At 40.1% G+C, this 22,219-nt stretch overlaps 1 protein-coding gene across 1 annotated transcript; it reads left to right on the top strand.

Moving 5' to 3' along the window:
• Positions 1-11,952: 11,952 nt before the first annotated feature.
• On the top strand, positions 11,953-21,428 carry LOC137283395 (uncharacterized). The gene is made up of 4 exons (XM_067814860.1): positions 11,953-12,148; positions 13,070-13,131; positions 19,829-19,954; positions 20,262-21,428. The coding sequence occupies exons 1-4, from the start codon at positions 11,953-11,955 to the stop codon at positions 21,426-21,428; spliced, it is 1,551 nt and encodes a 516-aa protein (XP_067670961.1).
• The last annotated feature ends 791 nt before the right edge of the window (positions 21,429-22,219 follow it).

Raw genomic sequence — 22,219 nt, 5'->3', positions numbered from 1 at the left:
CTCTATGTTGAGGCTGATGAACCATCTCTTGAGCAGCGCCGTATAAAGTTAGCTTTACAGTACACTACTAAATTATACTCTAATGAATCTAACCCTGCATATAATTGTGTTTTCAATCCCCTTTATGAGGAATTATACAACAAAAAGTCTTCTCTTGTCCCGCCACTAGGACATAGAATTAAACCCTTTCTTTCTGCTGCCGGCATTGAGCTGGAAAACATAGCTCCCTCCCGTCTTCTTTCTTCTCCTCCTTGGCAGTTGGTCAGGCCCCAAGTGGACCTAACATTGACCACATTTAAGAAATCAGAAACCAATGAATTACAATACAAACAAGAATATAATCAATTAAAACATAAATATAGCAATTATAAATCCTTATTTACAGATGGGTCCAAGGACGGTGCCGCAGTTGCTTGTGCCACTGTCATTGGATCCAGAACAATATCTTCTAGATTACCAGACAATAGTTCTATTTTTACTGCTGAAGCTAATGCCATATTACCAGCCCTCAAATATATTCAACGACACCCGAAACGTAAACAGTATATAATATATTCCGACTCTCTTTCGTGCCTTCAGGCTATTAAAAATATGTCTTGCAAACATCCACTTTTAATTGAAATTATTGAATTGTATAATGCTCTTGCAACTGGCCAATACGACATCGTCTTCTGTTGGTTACCCAGCCATGTAGGGATCTCTGGTAACACATTGGCTGACCTTGCTGCTAAAGCAGCACTCAACAAATCTGTGACACCACTGCCTATTCCTTACAGTGATTACAAAGCTAGCATTAGAACTTACATCCGTGATCTGATGCAGAAGAAGTGGGACACTCAAGTAGGTATAAATAAATTACATGAAATAAAACCATATATTGGTTACACGTACTTGGGTTGAAGAGGTTATTTTAAGACGATGTCGTATTGGCCATACACGATATACTCATGTATACTTGTTAAAAAGTGAGGATCCTCCGTTTTGTATCCCTTGTGATGAGAGAATCACGGTCAAGCATATCCTGCTTGACTGTATTGAATTCTCCATCACAAGGGATAAATATTTCAATGTCAAAACTGTCAAGGATCTTTTTAACACTGTTAATTCTCATTTAATCATTGGTTTTTTAAAAGAAATTGATTTCTTGGTTGAACTATGATTAGTATGTGCTGTAAATAGATGTATTTTAATGATTGGTAGTTTATATTAGTAACTTGAATTGTTAGTGGCTGTACCCTCAAGGGAGGTTGAAGTATTGTAAAATTATTGTCCTCCTGAGGGGGTACGTAAGTCCAAAAACATTCACTTTAAATTTAAATCTACCAGGTTTTTAATTGTAGTATTCTTGTTGTTTTAATTTTGGCTAACCTTTCGTACAATCGCCAGCAGCTGAAGGGATGATGTAAATCCAACTAGGGTCCATGTAGGTAACAAAGGTACTGTAAGTCCCCATGGTCCCTAGTGTGGTGATCTACCTTCAGTTGTTGGCGATCTATAGTCTGTTTTTATATTGTATTGTCTAAATAGTGCTATTAGTTTTAACTTTCCATACTAGTTTTAATTAAAATTGTGATATGCTAGTTGTTTTACTGTCCTTCGTTGACAGATTTTTACAATATGCATATATTTCATTTAAATGTTCATTCAAGTGTTCTCGTCACGATATGGCTGAGATATTGCCGACGTGACGTTAAATTCTAACTCACTCACACTCACTCACCCTAGTATGGTGATCTACTTTCGGTTGTTTGAGATCTATAGCCTATTTTTATATTGTTTTGTCCAGATAATGATATTAATTTTAACTTTCCACGCTAGTTTTAATTCTCATTGTGATATTCTAGTTCTTTTACTGTCATTTGTTGACAGGTTTTATAATGTACATGTGGTCTTTTTCTAGTATGGTGATCTACCCTTGGTTGTTGGTGGCCTATAGCCCGTGTTTTATATTGTATTGTCTTCCCTGATTACAGTATTTTAGTTTTCCATGCTAGTTTTATGTTCATATCTGTGATAGTCTAGTATTTTACTGTCCTTCGATGGCAGGTTTTTATGTTCTAAATTTATTTATTCTAATCTTGATATAAATTAAAATTGTTCTCGTCACGATATGGCTGCAATATTGCCGACGTGACGTTAAATGATAACTCACTCACTCACTCACATTGCTTAGAAAATGAAGAATGGTCGCCTGAGCAGTTGGTGCATTTTTTATAATCACTGTCACAATCTTCTGTTGTGTGTCTTCTCACCACAGTGAGCACACACAACAGACAATGTGCAGGTATTTACACCGTGTCCATATTTCTGGCATTTAAAACACCTTAGCGGGTTGGGGATGTATGTATCATCTGGAATGTTACAGTAGCCTGCCTTCACTGATTTTGGGTGCATTTGGAGATGAAAAAGTAAACAGGTACGTATTCGATACGATGGTTTCGTTGTTTCTGCGAGTTGAAAAGCGCTTGATATAGAGCACACCTTGATCCTTCATTTCAGATCCTATATCAAGGTCAGACATATCATCAAACAATCGATCACGATCCCCTCGCTCCCTCCCCCCCCCCCCCCCCCCCAATCACAATGAAACGTGGCCAATATTCAATCGATGCAGATGGTCTCTGGTCAGTATCGACAGGGTCTATATCAAGTGGACGTTTTGTATTTTTTAGTGGTTTAGTGGCTCCCCACCCACCACGGAGTATCACAAGGACAATGCTAAAGCAAGCGGGCATATTTGGTCCACCAACCTGTTGGCCGTGGGTTCCGCCCCAGTGTCGGTGGAGGACGGGATCCTGGTGGTTGAGGGCAATGGGAGCCTGCAACCGTGTTCCAGTTGCTCAACACACCACTTTGGCCTTTACTTCACCTAGACGGGTGGTAGAATTGGCCCCATTCTATCAATCGGCTGGTCACGCCATGCCCTGTGTATGGACAGCATGTAGTTCACAGATATTGTTCATGGCAGATCTATCACACAGTGTTTACTAATGACCTTTTGTTTTATTACATTGCCTAGAGTCCAATGCCAGAAGGCGGTGGCTCATGGGCCAATCTGGATATACGAACCTCTGAATTTTGTATTTCTTGGAAACGGTGTCATGGGCCGAACCAGTCTGGCATTTATTCCTTTAGTCCTTACAGCTTTTCATGTTTTTATATCTGGAGTATAACACCCCTGTAACCCTGGATTGGTTTCCGCTGCAACATTGTCTCTGTTGACACTCCATGGTGGGTGGGGAACAGAGGTGCCGAATCACATTACTATTCATTGCTGGTTCATCAAAGCACAAGCACCGTCATGTTGATGGTTCATCATCTGACGAAGAAATTATTCAATGATTACGATGGATGAGTGTTTCAGTCAGGAATGATCATATACATACAAGTGTTTTAACAAGTGTCGCCATTTCCTTATAAAACGGCTTACAATAATTATTACGTTTGCCCACACATCCCTTTCTGGTTCCATAATGCATTCTATTGGACATCCACCGAGTAGAAATGCAAGAATAACATCGTCATCTTGATCCCAGATCTTATCAAAAGTATCTACATCCAAAATATCACATATAGAGTTAAAGAGTTCATTTCTGTCATTCATATTAATTGTACATGACGTAAACACTTGTTTTACAATATCATTGGCGACAGTTTTACAATAACATTCTCTTTAAAATGTTTCAGCTGATCCATAAAATGCAAGTCTTGCAATATCAGTGAACTGGTCATTCCTCTCTGTGGCTAGCATCCAGAGATCATGTTCCTTACTGGATCTTATATCTACATATCTTGAGAGACTTAGTCCGGAGTTTAAGATGGACATAAAATAGATTGTCTGTATGAGATTTAATGGCATCGTACACGGCCCTGGACCAGCTTTCCTTATTAATTGACTATTATTGACATAGTATGCTAGTATATTGTTTAGGTTATACTTATGTACAAGTTGTAGCATATTATATATCGGGGATTTTCTACTACATACGTTGCATGTAGAGCTATCCGAACATATGAATTGACCAAGGCGAACTAGAAACATTACTTAGCATTACATAACCTAACAGGTAGACTGCTCTTTTGTCTATGTAGCACTGTAGTGGCATAATCCCAATGGCATCCAGTACAACAATACTGGGAGTGCGCTTGTGTAATCCCTGAACTTTTTTACAGAATTATCGTTGTACAACTTCGAGCATTTCATACTCTTTAAGAGAAAGTTTCCCCATACGTTGCATCCATACAGGCCACATGCTAAGATCACCCTTTCCCAGATACGTGTTGCAGATACAGGATTAAGACCTCCAAAATGCAATCCATTTTTATGATTAGTGTTTATGAGCACTCGTAACTTTTCACATGCAGATTTGGTACGTTCAAGTGATGATTTGCCTGTACTTATATATACGCCTGCATATTTAATAGATGTTTTGTGTGGAACACGCACATCACCAATTGATACATTATTGGATTTAGAACCGCACTCTTGCAGACATTGTATTTTAGCTGCCACATATGAGCATAATCTTCAGCGACATTGAGGAGATTCTGCAGACCTTTGGTAGAGGAGCTCATCAAGGTGTCGTCAGCAAGAAGTATTCCAGGGCATTTGCCCCATGGCTGAATATAGGAGGTCATTAATGAATAATGTGAAGAGCCAGGCGGACATTACTCTACCTTGACCTACTCCTTGATTCATGGGGAATACATCCGAATTAACTCCCTCAAATCATACAAATGATTTCATGGAGTTATAGGTGAGTCTTAGTATTCTCCATAGTTTACACTTAATTCCAATGTCATACAGTTTAATAAATAACCCATCAAGCCATACCCAATCAACTGCCTTTTCGTTATCTAGGAATGCACAATATACGGGCGACATCCTTTCATTGTGATATGCAATATTTTCTTTCAACGTAAGTACAGCCGTTTCAGCACCATAGTGACGCCTAAACCCAAATTGCAGAGGATGGGGGAATTCTATCTTAGAATCTTCCCCTTGTAACAAGTTTGAGATTCATAGGTAAGTTTTTCAGTATTATCCTTGTATCGTTTGTAACGTTTTGTAATTTTTTAAAAATTCTTTAACATCTACTTCTGCTGCTTCGTAGATTTCATCAAATCTGTTTTTAGATAACTGTCGTTTTGAATGGCGATGTTTTTTACGAAAGAGCCGTTTACTTTCCTTATATTTTGCTTGGTGGTGGATGGATATCATCGCATGCTGTGCTGTTTTATACTTCACGGTGTGTTACAAACATGGTCCAGAGTTGATTGGTCTTCCTCGATGACTGGCCTTGTTGTGGTCTTCCCACAGCTTGGGTTGTTAACTGTCTGTGAATAGAGAAGTTTATTTCTCGTATTCATGCAGTCAATTTTGTCATCAATTGCACAAGTTGTTTTATCTATCCCATTTGTTGTTGTGCTAAGAGTATGCTTCATGTCCTTAATGTAAATATTTTCTTTTCGATTTCACCTTTTAACGTTATGATTTCTGATTTTAATTTGTCAACATTTCCTTTGAGTTTCTGGACTTCACTGTGGTACACTTTGATTTCATCATTCTTATGTTCTAACACAATCCAACCTTCCACCTTCAGCACCGCAAAAGTCAACCCCCGAATTACAACCTCGAACAGTCTTAACATAAGTGACCCTTCTCAATAAACTACAATGAAAGCAACGATGATGTATTGATGTATTGACTGCAGTGCCACTGTGTATTGTCAGTAATGGATACAGTTAGAAATGAATTTGACCTGTTTAATGAACAATTGTTACAACACTGTGACATATGCTGACCAGTTCGATAAACCCCGGAGAACTTACAAACCTCCACAAGTCATATATTATAGGATGAAAGAAATAGTAAGCTTTAGATCACAGTAGTAGCTGTTATCAGAGGGAACTGACTACAAGTAACTAGCGTCTAGTGTCTTATAACAGGTATGTGTCTTAAGTTACTTCAGGCATGATCGATATCAGCGCGCGTGCGTTCAGTTACTGTACCTGCAGCTGATGTGATTTAGCATAGAGTTATATTTTGCCCAGGTGTTAATGAACAAGCAGGTAGGTAACCACCCCCGCGTACATAATCTACTGATCACGTGTACGGATCCAACATTGGTCCCACTCCCTTACTCCGAGTTACCGTCAGTTCACACCGAAGCCTCTCAACCAAACATCAAAGATTTGGATCATAAAACTGACATTCAGTGGCATTAATCTCTTGAAATGCGCCTTTCGAAAAACATATCATTCACAGAGTTTTAGACTGAGCATAAATGTCCGCAACATAGGTAGTCTTTCATGTCCAGCAAGTTTTCAACAGATCCAGTCTTTGGTGGTTCCATTTCACAATAAAAATTGTTACGAGTATTGTATTTTCTGTATATTTTTGTTATTAATTACGTGATAATTATTATTGGGTCACAAAGCTTATTTGAATAATAATTACGATGGATCACATTTTGTATAGACCCTTGAAGGTCTACCCGGGGTAGAATAGGCCTTCAGCAACCCATGCTTGCCGTAACAGGCGGACCGTGAAGGTCCCAGGATAGAATAGGCCTTCAGCAACCCATGCTTGCCATAAAAGGCGACTCAGCTTGTTGTAAGAGGCGACTAACGGGATCGGGTGGTCAGGCTCGCTGACTTGGTTGACGCGTGTCATCGGTTCCCAATTGCGCAGATCGATGCTCATGTTGTTGATCACTGGATTGTCTGGTCCAGACTCGATTATTTACAGACCGCCGCCATATAGTTGTAATATTGCTGAGTGCGGCGTAAAACTAAACTCACTCACTCACTCACTCATTTTGTATAATAGATGGTCAGCATTTTTAAGACTTTGGTAGCAGGAATTATCTGCCCATGGTTGTCTATTTGTACTTCCGGGAGGCTGCTAGAGATTTCTACGGTGTTTGCGATGGTCGCATGTGCCAGAACTTTCGGGAAATGACTGAGTATATATAAAAAGGCTGGTTGTCGTGTTGCGACGGACACATTCACATTTATTCAGTGGCGTTTACATCGCCAACAAATCCGTCAACGCCCGAAACTGCTGTCAGACCGCTCACCGTGTTACATTCTGCACGACTGCTTCCCTCTCACACTAAGACTTTGGTGAGTTTGCTATATTGTATTTTGTGACCCATATTGTATTTTGTGACCCATTGACTTAGATTTTGTCGTATTTGTATTGTATTTGAAATCGATATTGTGATATTGTATAACTTGATCTCTTTGATAGTAATAATACAGAATTTGAACGTTTATGACTTGTCTTTGTTCTGTTTTGGTGGTTCACGGAGGATTTCTTACATCGTTTGTCACGGCAAATTCTTAACCTTAACAAAATAACATCGAGCTCTTTTTATCAAGATTTCAAACAACGCCATACTAAAGTTGTTTGAGCCAGACTTCAACATTCAAGGCCTTAGTAAAACTTTCAAGACGTTTTATTGTAGACATGTGGTTGAACTTTCCAAACTTAATGCATTAGTGACAAACATGATGTCCGATTCAATTCTCTATTAACATATCCCATACGTCACATATCATTTCAGAATAACTGACTAGAGGTAACATTATATTTATGACGGGTGCCACCGGTGGGGCAGGATACCTTCATCTTTTCTCGAACACCTGGTATCACCACGATTTGATAGTGATTCATAAACACATGCTCTGTCATCGTATCGCATGGTGACAATCGCTGGTTTGCCTGGTCCAGACTTGATCACAAACTATATCATTTATGTGTACTGCCGCTGAAATCAGTATTTAGTCGTGATGTGGTCACAATTGTTCAATTGTCTCGACTTTTAGAAAAGATTTTTATGGATGTGTAAATGGTTTTGTCGTTTTTATTACATCTTTAAAGCTTACATACAACCAAGAAAAAAGAAACATAATTAAAACACAATTTTCACTTATTCATGACATATAGTGAGTGAGTAAGTGGATATTTAACGTCACATCGGCAATATTGCAGCTGAGACGAGAACATACTTGACATAGAAAAGGAATATATGTACATTATGAAAAACCTGCCGTAGAAAGACAGTAAAACAACTAGAATATCACAGTTTGAATTTAAAACTAATCGTACAGTACTTTAACACCCCTCCCCCACCCCTTGAGGATACACTCAATCACAATCGAAGTTGCTAAAATGCACTTCAAACCAAGAAATATATACTCATGGAAAAATTTAAGAGAATGTTTGTTTCTTAGCGCAATCTAAAATTTCTGATTTCTAACTTCAGCGACGTGTATTAGCGTTTTCGTGAAGAACAGTTCACTCAAACTCACCATAATGCTTTCCATGCACGTGCACTACATGCTCCTAAAGTTACATGCACTTAGATTTACACGTGGCATGTATGTGCACTGTCAAATACCACTGTTAAAAACATTGTTAACATGGCAAGACAGTACTTAACTTTGGCACAGAAATGGGAGGCAACTGGCATGGGTAATGGTGGAGGCTCATAACGACAGGTTGCAACAACGTTTCACAAGTCTGTTAGCGTGATATTCAGACTTTGGAATCTCTATAGAGCGACTGGTGACGTCAAAATGAGGGATGGACGGAAAAAGTAAACCACCCCAAGGGATGACCGGACCCTACGCCTTATTGCTCTGCGAGACAGGTTCAAATCCTCCCCCAGAATCAATACGGAATTCAGGCGAAGAACAAACGTCAGAATTTGTTCACGTACAGTGCGTAATCGTCTTAAATAGGCTGTTCTAAAAAGCCGCCGTCCATTGGTTGGCATCGACATGACTGAGCAAAACAAGCGCTTGAGATTGCTGTGAGCAGGGAACCATGGAGGAAGAACCGTACGTCAATGGAGAAACACCATGTTTAATGATGAGAGCAGGTATACACTAGACCATTATGACGGTCAAATTCGAGTTTGGAGACGCGTTGGGGAACGTGACTGCCTGCACCATCAAACAGCATGATCATTAAGGAGGGGGCCCTGTTTTGGTGTGGGGCGGGTTTACCTTTAACCACAAAACAGATCTTGGGCGTGTTGATGGCAGGATAACAGGTGTACGATATCGTGACGAGATCTTGAGCCCGATTGTGAACCCCTTTGTACGTACAGCAGGTCGAATGTTCGGGTTCCAGCATGACAATGCCCGCCCTCACATCGCTCATGTTTGTCGGGATAGACTGAGGGCTGCAGGTGGGTGTTGCAATGGCCGGCTAAAAGTCCTGACCTTAACCCCATCGAACATCTTTGGGATGTTGGCCGCAATGTTCGGGACAGACCTGTTAAACCCAACAATTTGGATGAATTTTTAGTGGCTCTCCAGGAAGAATGGCGTAGAATTGGCACCATCCGTACACTTTTTCGCAGCATGCCACGACGATGCCAAACAGTTCTCCAGACACATGGGGGACACACCCGATATTGATTTTCTTTACTTGACATAAGCCTTTTCGTCTGCATGAACTTTTCTCTTACTGTTTCAAAGATTAAAAGTCACAGCTATGTCATGCGTTCCCTTAAATTTTTCCATGAATATATTTATCTTTTGCAATAATTAAATGGGAACTAATATTATTAAAATGATTCCTCAAAGTTCGTGATTGGAAATGATTATCCGTTGTGATTGAATATTCAGTGCCGTGAAGCAAGATATGCTTGACCGTGATTCTTTCATCACAAGTGATACAAACAGGAGGATTTTCACCTTTAAGCAAATATTCATGTGTATATCTTGTATGGCCAGTGCGACATCGTCGCATGATGACCTCCTCAACCCAAGCAGGTGAAGCCAATATAGGGTTAGTTTATGTATGTATGTATGTATGTATGTATGTATGTATGTATGTATGTATGTATGTATGTATGTATGTATGTATGTATGTATGTATGTATGTATGTATGTGTGTGTGTGTGTGTGTGTGTGTGTGTGTGTATGTGTGTGTGTGTGTGTGTGTGTGTGTATGTATGTATTATGTCTGTCTGTATGTAGTACGTAATTTACTAAATTATTGGCTCTATTGTAATTTAGTTCATTTGATTCTAATTTTATTAAAAGTAGTAAATGTGGTCCACTTGTGGCCTAACCAATTGCCAAGGAGGAGAGGAGAGGGGAGGGAACTGTATTTTCCAGCTGAATGCCGGCAGAAGAGGTAAATGGTTTTATCCCTCAACCAAGAGGCGGAACAAGAGAAGATTTCTTATTGTATACATCCTCATAAAGAGAATATACAGGGTTTGACTCATCAGTATATAATTTTGTATACTGTATACATAGCTAATTTTATACGGCGCTGCTCAAGAGATGATTCCTCAGCCTCGACGTACAGGCTGCCAACGGTTGAAGTTCGAAAGGCGCGAAGACAAAGTCTTAAACCTTGGTGATGGACAGATTCTAAAAGGTTTAGCTTGATTTTGCAGGCTCCACCATATACAATGGAGCCATAATCACGTTTAGATCGTAAATGTTATCTGTATAAGTGAAGGAGGGTAGTTTGATTCCCTCTCCACTTAGAATTTGAAACAACCTTCTGCAAATCTAGTGCTTTCGGGAATTTAGCTTTAAGGAACTTAATGTGTGGTAAGAAGGTTAAATAAGAATCGAAAATTAAACCTCCTCCTTTGGCCTTTACAACTTTGATGGGAGTGCCATTTAAAGATAGTTCAAGGTCCTTATGTGACTTATATTTTCTACAAAAGTGTAGACAATTATTTTTTGACTTTAAGAATTTAAAGTCGTTTTCTAGACACCATTTATTTATTTTATTTAAACACAACTGTTATTGCCGTTCAACAGTACGCATATTTTTACCACGACATTAAGTATTGAAGTCATGATCCATTGATTTAATCAGTTAAAACCTTGGATAAACTGTTGATCTTGATGCTAAACAATCTGACAGACAAAATACTGCCTTATGGTACACCTTGATTCTGATTATAATGATCAGACAGGGTTGAACCCACTCGGACTTGAAATTGCATGTGATATGAAAAGAGGCAAACGGACCCTTAAACCAAAAACAACTGCATGTTGTTTGGTTATCACTGCATTTTTAACAAAGGATTCTAAACGTACTAAATGATCAATCTCACTACGATTTTTCCTGAAACCACATTGGATTATTGTTATTAGGTTATCGATTTCGAGATACCAAGTTACCCTATTGTTTACCATTCGTTCCATAGTTTTACATGCACAGCTGGTTAGAGACATGTGTGATCCCGACCAGGTTTTGGTATTGGAATTACAATGGCATTACGCCATGAATGTTATCATCACCAGCTGCAGAATCACGAGCTTGCTCAAGCGCCGTGAGTAGCCCATGCAATGAATATGCTTCATTATAATCTTCACCGTTGTTGGAGTCAAAATTAATATTTTGCTTCTCTTGCCTAGATTTATATTTCTGAAATTCAGGGAGACACTTTGATGAGGAAAACAATATGGAAAGGCTTTCACCAAGTGTATTAGCGATATTACAGTTACCAGTGATCAATTTGTCACCTTCTCTAAGGTGGTGAACAGAAGACGCACTTTGGACATCGGTGCAATTAATCCTGGAAACATATTTAATCCAAGAATGGCGCTTGTTTTGTTCATAAGTCCGTCGTGTCTTGGCACTAGTAATGTGAACACTGTTTAACTGTAGGATGTCTGCGGAAGTATTTTTCCGCTTTCTTTCTACATTTTCTTGTTTACATTCGTTGTCAAACCATGCTTTATGAGGACTTGCAGAGGACTTCGGAATTGACAGGTCAGCAATTTCAGTCAGCTGAGTAAGGAGCAATATAATGAAAATGTACAATCCACCTACAAAGGAAGTGGTATCGGAATGTTAGTTATGTTAAACTGTTGTATCACCTAATTATCAACAGTGAGCTTTGATTTACACCGTAGGGATTCTCACAGTACACGAACAACGGCCTCTTCCGTCCAGCCACCATGAAAGTCCTGTCAATGAAGACCTTGTCCGTCCTCCTGTTGCTGTGGGTCACCGTGGTGCTGTTGCTGCTGTGGCTTAACCGGACGGGTCGCATACTGAATGAGGAGACGCGGCATTTGTTAAATACACACATGGACCAAGCCCTCCTACTTCCAGCGTTCGGCGTCGTGAACGTTATGGAGGAACATCACGAAGGTAGGAGTCGATGTCGTAGTAATCAGATGATGGTGTAAGGACGTGACTGAAGGAGAACATGCTGTAGTGATAAGGTAGTAATGTTGGAGCTTTACCAAGTTGTTGGTTAAAGAAAGGTTTTTGTAACAGGTCATATTGTAATGATAGGGTCTTGGTGTTGGAAGAGGCTGTAGACTACGTTGAGATGGTTGTGTAGAGACTACAAATCTGCTACAGTGGTTAGGCAATGATACAGGAGTAAGGAAGTCGGTGCTGTAGTTATCAGATGGTGCCTCAGGAAGGACACGTGCGAGTGAGTGAGTTCAGTTTTACGCCGCACTCAGCAATATTTAGCTATATGGCGGCGGTCTGTAAATAATCGAATCTGGGCCAGACAATCTACTGATCAACAACATGAGCAGCGATCTACGCAATTGGGAACCGATGACATGTGTCAACAAAGTCAGCGAGCCCGACCACCCGACCCCGTAACTCGCCTCTTACGACTCTTCGAACCCGCACCCTCAGAGACTTCCAGAAGTCGCGGTGGCTGAGCGGGCTAGGTGGCTGACTTTGTGTGCTGGCGATTAGGTGCCTGACTCTGAGGGTGCGGGTTCGAATCCCGGATGGGACTCAACCGAAAAAAGTACTAGAATTTGTACTTTACTAAGAAAGTGAAATCCCAAATATAACATATGTTGCATGTGACAAGGATGATGTGACGTGGTTGTGGGAATTAAAGTTGTCCTGGCAAGGTGTCTTTGAGCGTTGTAACTGTATCAGGCATTGTAGTAGGGACCCTAGTTTACCGCATGCTGCGGCAATGTACTGATGTACTGTGTGTATTTGTTGCACCACTGATGCACTGTATTTCCCTGTTGTGGTTACGATGTCCTTCGTGTGTCTATTTAACCTCTTCGATGGCTTTTATGTCTGTTGCAGCTCTGATGTACTGGTTCTCGGCAGCAGCCAGTGGGGCAATTAAGAAACAAGGGAACGTTCTGGTAATTGAACCCACTGATCAACTAGTTGCCATATAGTTTCAGTCGCAATAGATGTAACACTTGATCACAATATAATTGATTAAACTATTGTAAAAATCATTGTCCTCCAGAGAGTACGTACTTCCCAACACCTTAATTTTTTTTTAATCGTAGAATATTTATCATTCTAAATTTATTATTCTAAGTTATGGCACACTTAGCGGCTGAAGGGATGGTGTAAATCCAGTTAGGGTTCGTGCAGGTAGCAAAAGTAATGTAAGTCTCCATGGTCCCTGGTATGGTGATCTATCTTCAGTTGTTGGTGATTGGTAGTGTGCTTTTATATTGCATTGCCCGACTTATATTGATTTCTAACTTTGATAATCAAGTTGTGACACTGACTTTTGGCGACAGGTTTTGTAATATACACATATGTTTTATCAACGTCAACTTTGGTCCCGTCACGATATGGCTGAAACATAGCCGATTTGACGTTAAACATTAGCTCATTCAGTTACGCACAATATGAAAGAAATTTTTCATAGAAAGCTATCCATACTGAATATGATCGTTGAATGATGTCATTACCCTACATTCATAACAAATCAGGCACCCGTGGCGAGCCACCTCCTCGTGGTGGGTGCTGGGTAATGCTAAGAGCTCGCCGACACCCCCGTAGTGGACCCGGGGCGATATTTGGTCCACCAACCCGTTTGCCGTGGGTTGCGGCCCTGTGTCGGCGGAGGAAGGGATCCTGGTGGTTGAGGGCAATAGGGGCTTGCAAACGTGTTCCTGTTGCTCAATACACCACTTTGGCCCTGACTTCGCCTAGACGGGTGGTCGAATGGGCCCGGTTCGGCCAATCGGCTGGTCATGCCAAGCCCTGTGCATGGCCTATGTATATCATTGCACAAATTATATTTGGATTTTTACTTTCGGTCTTGGCCTATTTGTTCATTGAGCTTTTCTGATTTTCAAATACATTTTTGTAGTTCTGAACTTTTGCCCAGAAGGCGGTGACTCATGGGCCAATCTGGTAGATTAAGTATTTCTAATTCTTCTGCAGGGGTATATCATCCGGGTATCCGTGGTGCTGCAAGCTGGAGGCCCGCTTGCTGTAGCATTGTCCTTGTAATACTCCGTGGTGGGTGGGGAGCTCGGATGATGAACCATATTACACTAACCATGGCTTATGAAACTCCAACAAAAAAAACCAAAACGTCCACTTGATATTGACCCTGTTGATACTGACCATAGACCGTCTACATCGATTGAGTATTGGCCACGTTTCATTGTGATTGAGACTGCTGACAAGACACCTTTAAAGTTGAACCCCTTTGCTGTATCCAAAGGTATTCAAGGCATTGCTGGGGATATGAAGAACATCAGACGCTTACGTTCGGGTGCCCTGCTAGTCGAGTGCGGGAAAAAGCAGCAAGCAACAAATCTGATGAATATTAAATCTTTCGTGGGCATTCCCGTCACAGTTTCTGCACACAAAACCTTGACGACAAGTAAAGGTATCGTGAGAGATCGAGATCGATTGTTTGATGACTTGTCAGAAATTGATATAGGATCTGAAATGAAGGATCAAGGTGTACTATATGTCAAGCACTTTTCAACTCGCAGAAACAATGAAACTATCAAAACAAATACGTATCTGTTTACTTTCTCATGTCCAAATGCTCCCAAATCAGTGAAGGCAGGCTACTGCAACATACAAGTTGATACCTACATCCCCAACCCGCTCAGGTGTTTTAAATGCCAGAAATATGGACACGGTGTAAATACTTGCACATTGTCTGTTGTGTGTGCTCACTGTGGTGAGAAAACACACACAACAGAAGATTGTGACAGTGATTATAAAAAATGCAACAGTTGCTCAGGCAATCATTCTTCATTTTCTAAGCAATGTCCTATTTGGAAAGAGCAAATGGAGATCAATAAAATCAAATTTTCTCAAAATATCTCTTTTTTCCGAGGGCACAAAACTGGTAAAGAGATCTGATCTTCCAGACAGTTATGCTGCAGTAGCAAAAACATCATTGGGATCTAACTCTAAAACAACATCAACCACAGGCTGCCAAACTACCTTGACTTGGGTAAATTGCGATTCTCAACAGCTTTTGTACCCTGCTATATCATCACAGACTGAGGAATCACTTCCTAGTACCTCAAAGTCGTCTTCTGATCACAAGTCATCATCTCAGTCACACTCGAAGTCTCAATTGACAGCTGATAATCAACAAACGGTGAAAAGTAAACCGAAGCCTAAGCCTGATGCTTCAAAACAACAAAGTGGCAGAGCTCCCAAACGGTCACAGAACAAAATTCAATTGCTTAATAAATATGGGTCTCTTGAAGACATGGACGTTTCTGAAAACGTCCATTCTAGGGCACATAGCTTGTCGCCCTCCAAAAGAGTGCGGGGTAGATCCCCAATAAATCCCCCCCAAAAGATAGTTTATTCCAATAATATTGTACAGTGAAACTGCAGAGGATTGAGGACTAATTTACATGAATTACAGCTATTAGTCCAAGAGTTTACACCTTCGGCGATATGTCTCCAAGAGACATATTTAAAGCAAACAGATACATTTGACCTTCGTCAATTTAATGCATATCATTGTTTTTCATCTCCGGGTGATCGGGCCGCTGGCGGATCATCCATTCTAGTCAAACAAAACGTTATTCAAAGCCCTGTTTCACTAAATACTAATATGCAGGCTGTTGCAGTGAGAATTACTTTACATGTAGCGTTTACGCTATGCTCTCTTTATATTTCGCCGTCTTCGACCAAAACCGATCTTCAAGCTCTATATGACCAACTCCCGAAGCCCTGTATTATAATGGGAGATTTAAATGGGCACAACCCACTCTGGGGTAGTGTAACTACAAACACTAAAGGTAAGTTATTGGAGGATTTTTGTTCTGACAATGATTTATGTATTTATAATGATGGTTCAAGCACATACTTACACCCTGGTACAGGAACCTATTCTGCTCTCGACTTGTCACTGACAAATTCTGAACTACTAAATGAATTCGAATGGTCAGTCCACGATGACCTCTGTGGAAGTGACCATTTTCCTACTGTATTAAAAGCTGTAACTCCATCTGATGTTCCTCCATCATCAAGACGAAATTTTAAAAAGGCTAACTGGTCTTTATATGAAACACTGTGTGCTGAAAAACTTAAACCTGAACTTTTTAATGACGTTCCTGATGCTATTAAATGCTTTTCTGATGAACTGAATTCCATAGCAAACTCCTCTGTAGTTTCACACATAAGAAAACCATGGTTCAACGATGAGTGCAAACAAGCTAGGAAGGCAAGGAAAAAAACAGAACATTATTACCGTCGCCATCCTATGGTGCATAATTTGAATAAATTTAAAATTTTAAATGCTAAAGCACGGCGTACTTTTAAACAGAACAAACGCCAATCTTGGCAAAATTATGTATCTAAAATATATTCTCGGACACCCATGTGCAAGGTATGGAACATGGTCCAGAAAATTAAAGGTAAAGGTACTAAATCTACTGTCCATCATCTTAAACATGGAGATCAGTTACGTACGGATAAATCAGATATCGCAAATAAACTGGGTGAAACCCTCGCTAAACATTCTTCCTATTCTAACTATTTACCTAAATTCCAGCAGTATAAAAAACAACAAGAAAAGAAAACTATTAATTTCAACTCAGATAATGGGTAAGATTGTAACGAAACTTTTTCTATTCATGAACTCCATACTGCTCTTGATCAAGCTCATGATACTGCTACAGGAGCTGGTAACATACACTGTCAACTCCTGAAACATTTACCAGAATCCTGCCTAGAAACACTTCTAAATATTTTTTATGAGATTTGGACATCGGGTAACTTTCCTCCCTCATGGCGTGACGCCATAGTAGTACCAATACCTAAACCTGGACGTGATCATACGGATCCGTCCAATTATCGACCTATTTCACTGACTAGCTTGGTTTGCAAGACCATGGAACGCATGATAAATAATCGACTTGTTTGGTACTTGGAAACAAATAATCTCATAACAGATAAAAAACGCACTAATTAATAAACAACATGCTGTGTCTATCTTTTTTTATCTAGAAAAAGCATATGACACTACTTGGAAATATGGCATTCTAAGAGATTTACATGACTTTGGCTTGCGAGGTCGTTTGCCTCAATTTATTGCCAACTTTTTAAATAATTTCGAGTCCGTGTGGGTTCTACCCTGTCTGATCATTACAATCAGGATCAGGGTGTTCCACAAGGCAGTATTTTATCTGTCACTCTTTTTAGCATCAAGATCAACAGTTTATCAAAAGTTTTAAACGATTCAATTGATGGATCGTTATTTGTGGATGATTTTAATATTTCTTGTCGTGGTAAAAATATGCATACCACTGAACGACAATTGCAGTTGTGTTTAAACAAGATTAATAAATGGTGTCTTGAAAATGGCTTTAAATTTTCCAAATCGAAAACTAACTGCATACATTTTTGTCGTAAATACAAACCACATAAAGACCCTGAACTGTCTCTAGATGGGACGCCCATTAAAGTTGTGAAGGAAGCTAAGTTCTTGGGTCTAATCTTTGATTCACATTTAACTTTTTACCACATATTAAATCACTTAAAACTAAATGCCTGAAAGCTCTTGACTTGTTGTAAGTGGTTTCAGTTTCTAAATGGGGAGGGGATCAAGCTACCCTTCTCCATCTATATCGATCACTCGTTCGTTCTAAACTTGATTATGGCTCCATCGTCTATGGTGGAGCCTGCAAAAGCAATCTTAAACTTCTAAGACTTTGTCTTGGGTCCTTCAGAACTTCACCTATTGACAGTCTTTACGCTGAGGCTGATGAACCATCTCTTGCACAACGCCGTATCAAATTATCTTTACAATATATCACAAAACTATGCCCTAACGAATCTGACCCTGCATGTAACTGTGTCTTCAATCCTCTGTATGAGGATTTATATAGCAGAAAGTCTTCTCTTGTTCCACCTCTTGGGCTCAGAATAAAGCCGTTTATTGCTGCTGCTGGTATTGAGCTGGACAACATAGCTCCCTTCCGTGTTCTTTCCTCTCCCCCTTGGCAGTTGGTTAGACCACAGGTTGACCTAACATTAACTACATTTAAAAAATCAGAAACAAATGAGTTACAGTATAAACAAGAATATAATCAATTGAAACATACATATAACAATTACAAATCCTTATTTACAGATGGGTCCAAGGACGGTGGCTCAGTTGCTTGTGCTACTGTCATTGGATCCAGAACGATATCCTCTAGATTACCTGACAATAGTTCTATTTTACAGCAGAAGCGAACGCCATATTAACAGCTCTTAAATATATTCAAAGACACCCTAAACGTAAACAGTATACAATATATTCCGACTCTCTAACTTGCCTTCAGGCTATTAAAAATATTTCTTGTAGACATCCACTTTTAATAGAAATTATGCAACTGTATAATACCCTTGCTACTGGCCAATACGACATCGTCTTTTGTTGGTTACCCAGTCACGTAGGTATTTCTGGGAATGTGATGGCAGATCTTGCTGCAAAAGCAGCACTCAACAAATCTGTGACACCACTTCTTATTCCATACTCTGATTACAAAGCCATCATTAGATCTTATATCCATGATCTGATGCAAAAGAAGTGGGACAGCCAAGTGGGTATCAATAAAGTACATGAAATAGAACCTTTTGTTGGTTATACCCACTTGGGTTGTCAGTCCAGATTTGAAGAGGTCGTACTACGACGATGTCGTATTGGCCATACAAGATTTACCCATAACTACCTGTTAAAAGGTGAGGATCCTCCATTTTGTATCCCTTGTGATGAGAGAGTCACGATCAAGCATATTCTGCTTCACTGTGTTGAATTCTCCATCACAAGGGATAGATATTTCAATGTCAGAACCATCAAGGATCTTTGTACCACTGTTGCTTCTCATTTAGTTATTGGTTTTTTAAAAGAAATTGATTTTTGGTTGAATTTTGAGTAATATGTTCTGTAAATAGATGTATTTTAAATCATTGGTAGCTTAGATTAGTAATTTGTATTGTTAGTGGCTGTACCCTCAAAGGGGGCTGAAGTATTGTAAAATTATTGTCCTCCTGAGAGGGTACGTAAGTCCCAAAGCATTCGATGTAAATTTAAGCTTACCAGGTTTTTAATCGTAGTATTCTTGTCATTTTAAATTTGGCTAGCATTTCGTGCAATCGCCAGCAGTTGAAGGGATGGTGTAAATCCAGCAAGGGTCCATGCAGGTAACAAAGGTACTGTAAGTCCCCATGGTCCCTAGTGTGGTGATCTACCTTCTGTTGTTGGCGATCTATAGCCCGTGTTTTATAATGTATTGTCTTCTTTAATTACAATGTTTTAGTTTTTCATGCTGGTTTTATATTCATTCCTGTGATATTCTAGTGTTTTACTGTCCTTTGTTGACAGGTTTTTATATTACACATATATTCCATTTCAGTGTTAAGTTCCCGTCACGATATGGCTGAAATATTGACGATGTGACGTTAAATGTTAACTCACTCACTCACTCATAACAAATCAATGACAATGTTAGAAACGGCGAACCGGGATTCGATTTCATCTGCTAAATTTCAAACATTATAACAATTATGCATTCTTCCGTTGTTGAGCCTAAATATATCTACAGACTAGACTGTCCTCCGCAGCTTCACATTGACGGTCATTCGGACGCCGCCTTGCCAGAGGTTTGGAAGAAGATGCCCCTCCTCCGGCTGCCTAGCAACCAGAAGGAGGTGAAGTTAATGATGCAAGCTAACGATGAGTTTATTCAGGTAAATTAGCTCCAATTAATGTTATGTGGTGGTGGGGGGTCTAACCTGTACTCAGTGTTCCCGCAACATTACACATGCTGTGACATGATCACTGGACCAGACAGACCCATGAATGCAGTCCTAATATTTTTCTTTTGTTATTTGTCTCTTCATGAAGGAAGCCAAAAGACAAACATTTTAACCGTGTCATAATTCCGTTTAACCATTTAAATTTTGTTTTTGAATATTAATGGTGACCTTTAAAAACAGTTTTCCTGTATACCTTAAACAACGTTCCCAAGTATCAATACCTTTGTCATATTTCCAGCCTGCCGCAGCAACAGGGTTGATCAATCGTTTCATTTGGGTGTGGCCCCCGTATGATGCTGGAGGCTACCTCCACGACAACAACGAACCCTATGTGTCTGTCCGGCTGAGGTTTGGGATAATGTACAGAGAAGGGATGTCTGATGAAGACGAGTACATACAAGAACTGTGTGCTTGTGCAGAATCTGACTATGTCACAATAGACGCACCATGTGTCAGGATTATTCCAGATTTTGAAAGTGACAATGAAAAATATGTGCCTATACCCGAGTCAAGATGTCTGGACAAGACCTTAATGGGTACAGTGGAGTTCGTGAGTACAGACAAGGCTATAGAACTGGCCAAGTCTGGCAACTGGATCAAGGCGAGTGACAGCGTCATTCTGGACATTGACGAGGACTTCTATGCTTGTGAAGCTGTTTCAACACCTCTCTACAATGCTGGGATGAGCCAAGATGACATCAACGACATATCATCCATTATACAGAAGCTTTTGTGTGTTGACAATGCTCAGGATGAAATGCTGGCGGATAAATTCTTCCATGACTTGTTAAAGATTACACTTATGCATCTCAAGATGTGCAACAGCTTAAGAGCCAAGAGTGACAGTTCATGTTCTGATTCACTTTCTATGAGGAATGCAGTTATTGGGAAAGTTTACAGTATATTACAGAAAGCGATGAGGGTTATGTGTCTCCCCATCGAATCTACCCATTTCATGCTTCGCCATCTGATAGACAAACTTCTTCTTCTAAACGAGCGTCAATTAGAGGAACTTATCACTGTAGGTGTATGTATGAACCAGTCCCCACGGAGTGCATCCTTTAATCGAAACGATGGTATGATGTTATGCAGGGGATACAACGGTCCCAATTCAACCCAAGTCGTGTACCACAGCATAGACGAGGAGGAGATAGACCAAACCACCAACCACCTCAAGACTATCCTCTCACAGTCATTCACTCCAGGCGTGGTGACTCTGATTCGTTCTGTTCGGGATGGTTATACTCCGAGGAAGCAATTTTATGCGATCGAGCCTAAGATTCTCAATGTTCTAAAGACCGTTTTCCCACACCGTATACGGGACAGTAGCATACACTATGACTCAGAGCTGTTAGGGGGTAAAGAAGGTTGGTATCTGAGGCACAAGAAAATCCGATCATTGTGATATGTGTAACAGTAAATATGCAAATAGTGCAGGGCCAATATGTAAAGCGATTATGCACAAAGAGTAAATTTAAACTTATCATTTTGGAAACATTTACGCGTATGTGTCTGCAGCTTTTCCCCCCGAGAAACGACTTCCCAAAACAAGCCTGCGATTCCCAATGGAAAAAGTGTTCCTATACCATGTAAACGAGAGTAGCCTGTAATATGGCATGGAGCAGTTAAGAGTGAGTGAGTGAGTGAGTGAGTGAGTGAGTGAGTGAGTGTTTTACACCAATTTTAGAACACACACTGTACCCATGTGGGGAACTGAACACGGGTCTTCGGCGTCATGAGCAAACGTCGAACCACTTGTTTGCCCCACCGATTTTTTTGTAGGTAGGGCTAGTTGATATTTGAGATACAATAGTGAGTGAGTGAGTTAATATCTATTGTTACACATGCAGTATTTCAGCCATACCGTGGCGAGAACAATTGATTATCATCAATACAGTTTATCAGTTAAAACAAACCATGTAGTCGAAGAACAGTAAATGATATAGTAAACTGTATCTACAATGACATGTTTAGTCCAACACATTTAAAATCGGGGGTAAGATGTTCTCCCTTTGCATACTGAATACCGCGTTTCTTGTCACTTAATCCGCTTGCTGTCGGCCTGCCCCGCCCTAATGATTTCATAGCAACCGTCAACGATAATAATAATCGAAAGCTAAAAAGGACAATACTGCCTTGACGTTGGGGTCTCATGGGAGCATTATGGAGTCTCAATGAGACTGGGTTGCAGCTTAT

This window comes from Haliotis asinina, chromosome 5, assembly GCF_037392515.1.
Source record: "Haliotis asinina isolate JCU_RB_2024 chromosome 5, JCU_Hal_asi_v2, whole genome shotgun sequence".
Taxonomy (NCBI): domain Eukaryota; kingdom Metazoa; phylum Mollusca; class Gastropoda; order Lepetellida; family Haliotidae; genus Haliotis; species Haliotis asinina.
The sequence above is the reverse complement of the archived record's forward strand: the minus strand, read 5'-3'. Positions and strand labels throughout refer to the sequence as shown.

Excerpts from the sequence above, each read along its gene's own strand:
- LOC137283395 (XM_067814860.1), top strand. The coding sequence starts at position 11,953 with ATGAAAGTCCTGTCAATGAAGACCTTGTCCGTCCTCCTGTTGCTGTGG. Across the intron at positions 13,132-19,828 it reads AGAAACAAGGGAACGTTCTG|CTTCACATTGACGGTCATTC; the intron begins GTAATTGAACCC and ends TGTCCTCCGCAG. Across the intron at positions 19,955-20,261 it reads CTAACGATGAGTTTATTCAG|CCTGCCGCAGCAACAGGGTT; the intron begins GTAAATTAGCTC and ends TCATATTTCCAG.